This window comes from Malurus melanocephalus, unplaced genomic scaffold (assembly GCF_030028575.1).
Source record: "Malurus melanocephalus ecotype Western Australia unplaced genomic scaffold, MMel_1.1 scaffold_52, whole genome shotgun sequence".
Lineage (NCBI taxonomy): Eukaryota > Metazoa > Chordata > Aves > Passeriformes > Maluridae > Malurus > Malurus melanocephalus.
This window is the reverse complement of record NW_026623284.1, coordinates 1,731,514-1,741,176: the sequence shown is the minus strand read 5'-3', so window position 1 is coordinate 1,741,176 and position 9,663 is coordinate 1,731,514. Positions and strand designations below refer to the sequence as shown.

General features: G+C 48.0%; 1 protein-coding gene across 1 annotated transcript in view; it reads right to left on the bottom strand.

Annotated features, from left to right (window-relative positions):
* The window catches only part of ACVR2B (activin A receptor type 2B), a 96,457-nt gene extending 86,818 nt beyond the window's left edge, over positions 1-9,639 (bottom strand). The window contains exon 1 of the mRNA XM_057365409.1: positions 9,232-9,639. Coding sequence (XP_057221392.1) covers positions 9,232-9,283 — 52 coding nt within the window. The 5' untranslated portion in view covers positions 9,284-9,639. The remainder of the gene's footprint in view (positions 1-9,231) is intronic.
* Between the last annotated feature and the right edge of the window lie 24 nt (positions 9,640-9,663).

Below are 9,663 nucleotides of genomic sequence, written 5' to 3'. Positions count from 1 at the left end.
CTTTGTGCCACACCACGCTGTACCCACGAGAGGAAATGCCCAGTGACAGGCAGGGTGCTCATCACAAGGCTCCATCAGGCATTGCTCATCTTTATTCTGTGCCTAAAAAGCCTGGAAATTGGGACTGGAGGGGCACTGTGTTGTTTCAAACAGTGTAAAAAGTGATTAAAAGCTAGACGAGAATTTCTTGCTGTGACTGAGCCCTTCTGCAGGCCCCACAGTCATGATTTCACTTTACAAAGATGCTCCAGGAGCCCAAGGAAGAGACTATGGTCTGTTTTAACTCTGGGGCAGTAAAACAACAGCAATCAGAYCAAAACATTCATCTCCATGAGTTTTGGGTTGCTGAATGTGTTTTTCTTTGCTTTTTCTGAGGCTTGTTTTTGGGGGAGAGGGAGGAAGTTGGGGTTTGTATTTTGGTTTTTGGAGGGTTTTCTTTAATATTTGTCTTTGAAATATTTCAAAGGAAGCCAAGGAGCATGGATGGGCAGCTCAGTGGAGGGCACAGCCCATGACACCATCCCCAGCTGAGGTTCCATGCAGGGATGGCGATGCTGTGGCTCGGAATTCTCACCAGACCTGAGCACTCAGCTCTGCACCACATCTGCCAGCAGCCAGAGCCAGCATCCCAGGAAGGCAACACCGAGCATCAAAACCACCATCCTGCTTCAGGATGAAATTCATCTGCATCCCAGGCCCCTTACATGAAAAGGAATTTCACAGCCGGGAACTGTCTCAGGTGCGTCAGCACCAGCACCTGTTGYCACCACACAAATTCACTCTTTAGGAGCCAAGCAGGTTGAGTGTTTTCCATCACAACTGCAACAGGAAATTTGGAAAAATGCCTCAGCCCAGGTGTAAGAATGTGCTTTAACAGAAGCTTTCCTATAAAACTAAGAGTGCCCGATAAGCTGTGGGTGCATGTGAAAGCAAAGGATTATGAGTTCAAACTTTTGTGCAGCGGCAGCTGCCCAATAGCTGCCGCCGGGCTGTAACCGGATACTCTYGCCACAAAAACCCAAGGACGACTGAATTTCTCAGCCTACAAATATACCGGGGAATTAGCATTCTTAACCCATTAATTACTCTCAGGAGCTAAAGTGGCCGGACAAATCCCACTGTTTCAGTTGCCACACTGAGGAGAAAACAAAACCAAAACATGAAAAGGCTTGGAGAATGAAGAGCTGAGAGCCTGAAGGTCGCATTGCCATGGCTCGGTTGTCCCAAGAGAGAGGACAAGGCCACCACCAGGATAACCCCAAATCTGCATTTTGCTGARCAGCTGCATCCCAAGCCAACCCTATTTCTCTCTGCTGACTGCAGGGACTCCTGCAAATCCATGTGGCAATGCACAGATGGGAAGTAAAGCCAAAATTTGAGTGCCTACAAAGCCCACAGGCTCTTCCAAAACCAGTGCCACAGCCTCCTCAGAACTTTCCTCCTCTAAAGCTCAGCTTTCTGCCTCAGAGAAAGGCCTGAACATCAGCTGTGCAAAGCTCAGATGCCTTCCTTTCCCAGAAGAGGATAATTTCCCRGTGACAAACAGAGCAACTGGAGAGMAGAGTTTGCAGTCAGCTCAGCCAAACTGCAGCAACAGCCACCAGCCCTCAGAAGCAATCCAGAGACTGCAAAACATGAGAACGGCACTAAAAGGGCTTAAAAACCCTGCCACATTCTCATTTTCTGAAATGCTTTTAAAAAGTCACGAAAAGGAGACGAGAGTTTTGATTGAATGCTTCTTCACTTCAGACACGTGGTTGCATTCCTCCCTCCCCAGGAATTCAAAGCAGTCTGCYGAGGTAAATTATGTATAAGCAAAATATTCCTAAAAGCCAAATTTTAGGAGATGCACACATTACAGAAGGCATTTTAAAATAGCTAAATGTGGGGGGAAAGAAGGGTTAGCCACCTAGATTGACCATTTGATAGATCAGGCACAAATGGAGCTAACTTTATCCTTCTCATCCACTCAAAGRCTTATCATCTCACACCTCAGAGAAATAAATTAGAAAGAAGCATCACATTAGCACTACTGGCACCACACAGAAAATTTAAAGTTCTGCTACCATTTAGAAAACAAGTTCTATAATGGGAAAAAGCTTTAAATAAGATGAACATAAAAAAAAAAAAAAAAAAAAGGCAGAGGCGGTCACAGCACCTTGGACCCTACAGTGTCAGCTGCTATGGAATTTTTAAAATGACAACCTTTGCTGCTGTGGTTTGGGATTCGTTCAGCACAGGTCTGGGATTTAGGGCTGGTCCGGAAAGTGTCAGAAACACACTCATTTCTCCCAAATTTTGTTTATTTCTCTATAAAACTGACAGCAATGCATTCCATTTCCAGCTTTACTGGAGGAGGATTAACTTGCCCCCTCTGCTCCCAGGAGCACCTTTTTCTTCTCCCRTTGTCACACAAGGGTCACATTAGATATAAAGAGTCCAGTTCAAAATCCACATCTAAATTTGCATGAATATCCACTTGAGGGAAAATTAATGGTGCTCACATTGCAAAGCACTGCATCTTTTCATGCATGTGCTTTATTGTCTTTATTTAAAGAAGAGGCACTCGTAYACCATACATTGCTATGAGACTGAGACAGGGAAAAAAAAAAAAAAATGATACCTCTGGTTTAATAAAATTACCAGAACATTCTATTTTTCCCAGAAAATTTAATTCCAGGTGGACAAAAAAGGATTATGTGGTGGTCAGAGCCACATGGACCCAAGAGGRTGGTGAGCAACACCCTTGCCCTGCTACTGACTCCAAGATCTCAGAAAAGTCACCCCCACCAGAGAAAAACTGTTAAATTTTTGTTCCATTCCCAGATGAGACATTCACAGATACAAGTTTTACTTCTAGAAAACATTTTCAAAGGTTTATTTCAGCTCCTTGATACACCCCAAACCCATCACTAAGGCAATAAAGGTGCTCCATGTCCAGGCTGCCTCAGGCCCRTGCCCTCCTCCGAGCAGAGCTCCCTCAAAGTCCGAAACCGAATCTGTGGTGAAATGGCACACCAAGGTGGAAATTGCGGAATTATTGATGAGGGACGGGTCAGTCACATCCTCCTCCAGCCAGGCACAAACAGGCTGCTCCTTCCTCTGTGTTCTTTTTGCACACCTATTGGCATGAGCTGGCCCCTGCTTGCAGGCAGCCCAATCTAAGAGAAAAGGATCTTTCCAAGGCCAAAAATTCAGCAACCACCTCCAGCACATCCACCAGAAGAAAAGAAATTCAAAAATCACATAAGGTGGGCCAAGCACATTCAGGCTAAAGCCCAATTTTACCACATATAGAAACATTTCCTCAAGCAGATTATTTTCTTTTAGTACAGGTACAAAATATTTGGTGCGACCTTGGGTGAGCCACTTCACGATGCAGCAGGGAGCACTTGCAGACAGGATCATTTCCTCCCTCTTGGCCCCTCTGCTCAGTGTTTTTGGGGCAGGGTCCTTCTCTCTACACAAACAGCACTTTGCAAAAAGAGGCACTGTATTTTTCTGAGGCACCTTGAACACCAGTAACAGATCTTTTTCTTAAGTAGCGTGATGGACCAATGCCACATGCAATAACCTAATCAGAGTAAAAGACTCAAATACTGGCAAAATAAGAGGCACTTGTGTGCTGGAGGGAAGTATATTATTATTTTACAGTGTACACTGACAATTGCTGCTCTTAACTTTTAGTTTGAATTGAAGCTATACCGTAGTAAAGGAGGAAGATGACAGAGAGAAAAGAACATGGAATTGGTGAAAATGACCAACAGTTATATTCAAATCTAAGCATAAAATGTTCTGGATCTGCAGAACACAGGCAGAGTGTTTCATCTTTAATTTACTTCTTCGCCCCCCTGACTTCAGTGGCTCCAAGAAACCTTATGAAGAAGATTGGGAGGGAGTGATGTATATTTTTCTAATATACCTTAAAGGAATAAATGACTAATGAGATACAAAATTATTTCAGAATGAAGTAATAATKAAGAGAAGAGATTAGACATTAGTTGATCCTCAATGGTTAATGGAGGGGAAAGGCAAGGGGAAGAGAGAAGCTTATACTGGTGAATACTTCGGCCACAAACACCTCTCTTAAACACATCCAATTTCACTGATGTGAAAATCTCCACATGAAGGAACAGGCGAAAAAGAGCTTAAGTGGGAACAGGGTGCAGAATGCCAAGTGCTACACTGAATAATTCAGATCCAGGCAGTGCTATTGGCCAGGCAGGAAAATCACACTCCCCTGCTAGCTCTAAAATCAAAGGCCAAGGAGGGATAAAAGAGAAAGACAACACCTCTTTAAAGCAGAGATTACACTCTGCGGTTCCCATTTCCCAACTTCCCACAACATTTTGTTTCAGGGAGAGCACTGGAGCCCGGGTGCAGTGGTGGTGCCAGGGCACAGCACCTCAGTGCACACCTCAGTGCCCACAGCTGGCCAGGGGACCTGGGACACAGGGCCACCTGCCTTGGTGACATGGTGACACCACTCCTCCAGCCCAGCAGYGAGAAAATGCCAACCCTGCAGCAGGCACCAACCGACCCTGGCATCCCAAATCGCCCTCATAAGATTTTCTCAGAACACAAGCTCTTCTCTGTTTGCCAAAGTTGAGGGCAAGACGCCAACGGTTTTCACTTGGGTCTAGATCACCACTGACCTCTACCAGGTTCTGCCCTCTCCCTTCACCCTTCCCATATTACAGCCACGCTTCTCCAGTGCCAGCTGACAGGGCTGGACACACAGATTTCCAGGCAAGGGATGGGAGGCACCACAAGGAGAGGCCATGCCTGGCACTGGGGTGGTGGTCCCTGCAGAAGGCGCATCCAGGGTCTTTCCTTGTCTGAGCCCTGCACAGCCAGGAACAGGAGGTTATCAAGCCACTTTCACAACTTTGAGGTCACTGCCTGGGTGTGTTTGATAGAAACATGTTATATTTCATGGGGTTGGAAAGATCCAATGCCTCTAAAATCCCATTTAATTCTGGCTATTCTAGTGCAGCACCACAAGGTCAACTACTTTTAACTCTGAATTTTAGAAATGCTTCTAAAAGCAGGTCCTGGAACATGACAGCCAAAACACTTTCTGCTACAAGGCCCCTGACATGGAGTAATYTAAACTTCTATTTATTTTATTTTAAAGGTGTCCCAGCTTTCTAGGAACAGGCACCTTTGCCTTTGGGCAGAGCACACGAACACACCTCTAACAGGTGCCCAGCCTCAAAAAATCTCTGCCATCCACCTCCTTCACTCTTGGTAAATAAACATCCCTTGGTTCCTTTGACACCTGCAGGAGGACCCACCCCATGGGCAGCACAATGCAAATCACAGCAGCAGGATTCCTGGGCTGGTCCCACTATCCCGTTACCAGCTTTCCAAAAGATGCCCTCTTCCAACTCAACCTGTGCACCAGTCCTGCTTCCCAGACCTGGAGAAGCCAGGGAGCCCTCCTGGGCTGATGTGCAAAGCAAGGAGTGTGTGCGTGGGAAAGGGGGAAAATGATGAGAGGGAGAGAGGAGAACAAAAACAACAACAAAACCGAAAAAGGGAAAAAAATGGGGGGAAGGAAAAAACAGCGAGGCTGGCCTGTTTCTTTCTTCTCTACCATGTATTCAGTGTCAGCAGGGGAGGTCCACAACTGTTGCGTCACACGGAGCACAAAAAAGCCCTGCCAAGCAGTGTTTGAGCTGATGGAGAGCAGAGTGGACAGGAGGCTGGTGACAGCTCGAGCGCGGGCAGTGCGAGCYCTCCGCTTTAATTGGCCGCGTCTTCCTCTCGCACCCAGCGAGCAGCAGCTCACAGCCAGCACGGGCTGCTCAAAGRCACCAGCAATAGCAGAAATTTCTGTGTGAAAATACTTTAGTTAACTCCCCAGGGTTCAGGTTAGACCCTCACCCTGGTCCAGGGATATGGGATTTTTAATGCTGCTTGGTCCACTGGAAGCGAAGGGAAGATGCAGGAGATGCTTCGAAATGGAGAGGGGGGAGAAGGGGGGAGTTAAACCACAGGCTGTGCAGGACCTGGAGAGGTGTTTATAAATAATGCCACTAAAAATAATACACTGATCACCAGCGTCTCTAACACAGCATTTTCTTCTCCACASAACTCTGACAGTGGTTATCTCAGTGGTATAATTATCTGGATTTGATAGCAGATTAAAAAAATATATATCCTAAACACCTGTTCAAGAGTTTTGTGTTTTTAAAGGCCATTGCCATTAACCTTGGGCCACGCACTTCATTGTGTTTAATTAGCAAGCTAATGAAGCCAGTTTTATTCCCTTTCTCAAGCACAAGAGGATAAATACAAGACAGTGAAAGAGGAGACCAGATCCATTTGCAGCACAGTTCATTGCTGYATGGCATTACTTAAACTTGCACCGAAATAAAAGTAATGTAATGGCTTGGAAAACATGTTAGCAATGCATTCTGCAAGACAAATCCTTTTACACCTTCTGTATTTTCTCAAGCTCATCGATTAAAACATGATTTCTGAACATTTGGGCCGCAGGGAATTTGCAAACAAAGGGCTAAAAATGAACATAATGTTTTCCTCAGTGAATCCTCAGTATTCCAAAAAATTGAGCATAACAGATTTATTCTTTTTTTTTAAAGAACAGCAGCTCATACTTGCTTTGTTACAGCCAGCCAAGGTAGCGATGAGAAGCATCAACAATGGAGGTCAAGCAATTTTCGAAAAGCCCACCACTTTCACAGAGCCCTGACATGTACACACACAAAAGACATACTTTGAGCAAAGCCCAGTGCTCTCAATCCCAGCAACACATTCCAACTTTGGGTATCTNGCAGAAAGGTTTTAAAAGAGACTGAGGGATTTACAGAATGGTTAATGCACTGATTTAGTGCTTCGAGAGGACCTTTCCAAATAAACAGAATTATATTCATTTTCTGGTGTTTCTTCATTGCATTTTTGGGGAGGGGGCGATATAAAATCATGCCCTGTCAGATTATCTTTTTCATAACATGATACATTTAAGAAGCTTTCAGGGTGCTTTTTTTTTTTTTTTTTTTTTTTTTTTTTTTTTTTTTTTTTTTTTTTTTTTTTTTTTTTTTTTTTTTTTTTTTTTTTTTAAAGCACTTGTTTTTTTCCCTCCAACTTAGATTTCAGTCACTCTGTGCACACAGCCATAGGATCAGGTTAAATACTAAAACCAAACCAAACAAAAACCCAATGCCATACCCAAAACAAAACCAAAAAATCCGGAAGCCATCTCTTTTATTGAGTCACCCGAGATAAAAGGATCCCAAGATATATGGAAAGAAAATACATTGACCATAAATCTCCTTTATGCACATAATAGAATTTTCCAGCCAGGAGAGCTGTTGTGATGATAGCAACGCCGAGCACCAGGAATGCTGCTGGCACACACACACCCCCCCGCCTGCTCCTTCCAAAATACCTGCTCTCCTCAGCACTGCTATGTAAATACAAACCCGCACAACCCCCCTCCCGACACATGGAAACAAAGCTGCGTACAAGTGTCCCAGCCATCAGATAAAAAAGCCCGAGCTGGCTTTGCTCACCGAGACATTTTTTTTTTTTTCTATTTTTTTTTAATTTTTATTGTCCGCTCCTTTTTTATTGCCACTCGCACACACTTTCGGTGTGACTTAAAAAATAATGAAGCGCTGGCACTGCCGGTAATGGCAGAGGCAGGCGGTGGCAGCGCATATTTAATGGGCACTCGGAACAAAGGAAGCCCGGCTGCAGGAGCGCCCCGGGGCCGGCTCCGCGCCCGCTCCCCCCGCTCCGCGCCGCGGCCCCGCCGGGCAGCGCCTTCCCCGGGCGGGGGACACGGACACGACACGCGGGGAAAGCCCGCCTTGGCCCCACGCGTACACCGGAGCCGCGATGGCAAAGCCGCCGGGAGCTCCCCGTGTGCCCATCGCACAGCGGGCACGGCCGCAGCATCGCTGCCCCCGGGAACCCCCGGCCACCGACAGCACCCCCCGGCCCCCTCAGCGCCCCCAGCCCCGGGCTGGGAGATGGACAGAACGGAACGAGTCACTGCCCAGCGCCGGGCCGGGGGGCTGCGGGCTCAGCCTGCGGGGTCCTGGTGACCAGGCAAGAGGCGAGGGGGGCAAAATTGCGGCCGCACCGGTTTCTCCTGAGGAAAATGCAGCGAAAATAAAAAGGAATAGGGATGATAATAATAATAATCATGATATAATAAAAAATAAACACAAGGAGGGAAAGTGGGGAGCGCGGGGATTTCCAGCGTGCCCGCGCTTTCAGTGCTGGAGGCAGCACAGGGGTCTGACCCCTCCCGCCCCCTCGAGGGTTGCGGGATGGAGCACCCCATGGAAACCCCTCCCCGCCTCCCCAAGCGCTGTCCGGGTGCCCCCTCCCACACCCCCGGCCGTGCCTGGGCTTTGGGAGAACTTCCACCCGCGTCCCTCGGCATAACGCGCACCCCGCAGGCTGGAGATGAAGTTTGGGGGCCAGCCCATGTCCGTAAAATAAATGGGATGAAGAAGATGCAGTGTAAACACCCTCCTCCGCCACAGAAGCCTCCTCCGGAGGGATGCTCCYCAGGCACCCCCGCCCCACACACCCCCTTTTTCGCAACTTTCTCCCAGCTCCCCGCGGAGCCAGCCAGCCCCAATARGCTCGTTCCGTGCAAACCCCCACGGGACCGCGGCGTCCCGGGGGGCTGAAGGGGAACCGAGGGGTCCCTTCGGGGCAGAGGGGGGGGGTCCCCCACACTCCTCCGGGTTACACAATCACAGCCCGSCAGGACCGGGGTGCACACATGGCCACTACCTGAGAGACCCTGCACCATCCCGGGGCGACCCCCAGGTCTCCCGCTGCTCCCAACTTCTCCCCCTCCGCAACCTCCTCGGCTTCTCCCCCACGCCCCCTCCCAGAAGTAAATGCCCATTTTTGCAAAGTTTCCTCGAGATCGCGCCGTGTTTACATTGCCATGAATTCCCACAGGCTGCCTAGAGGGAACAAAAAGGAGCACGGGAAGGCTCGTCCTGCGAGCAGGCAGAAAACGGAGAGGGAGGGCGAGGGAATGAAAAAAAAAAAATAATAATAATAATAAAGGAAATCAAGCCCATGCAGCGGTGGGGGGATTCCCCAGTTCGGGTGCTCTGCTCTGCTTCGGAGGGTGTTGGACGGTGGCTGCAAATAACCGCACGGCCCATTCAATTCTGCATTTGGAGACGCGACCGAGAGCCCGAGCGGGAGGTAAACACGCCGAAAGGCTCTTACCTGCACAGAAAGTTCCCCAGAGCACGGCAAAAGTCAGCCACGAAGCAAACATAGTCCTTTACTTTTTTTTTTTCCTCGCGTGCACCTCTATCCCCAAGGGAAACAAAAATAAAAATAAAAAGATCGAGCGCGTGAAAAGAGGGGGGAGAAGCGCGGCTCTGCTCTCCCTCTCGCTCTCAAAAAGAAAAAAAGAAGAAAAAAATCCTGGGAGCAGGGGTTGGGGGAAAAAAAAAGAAAAAGAGAAAATCGGATTTAATTCCTTCGCAGTTGCAAAATGTATCCAGAGGAGACGAACAGACCCGGACGGTTCGACCTGCTCCTGCCCGGCCCCACCGTTCTCTCCCAGCTTTCCAAGAGTTTCTTTCCCTGGGCTTTTGTGCTGGGAGCGCGGCGTGCACCACACACCGACTCCCCCTCCTCCTCCTCCTCCTC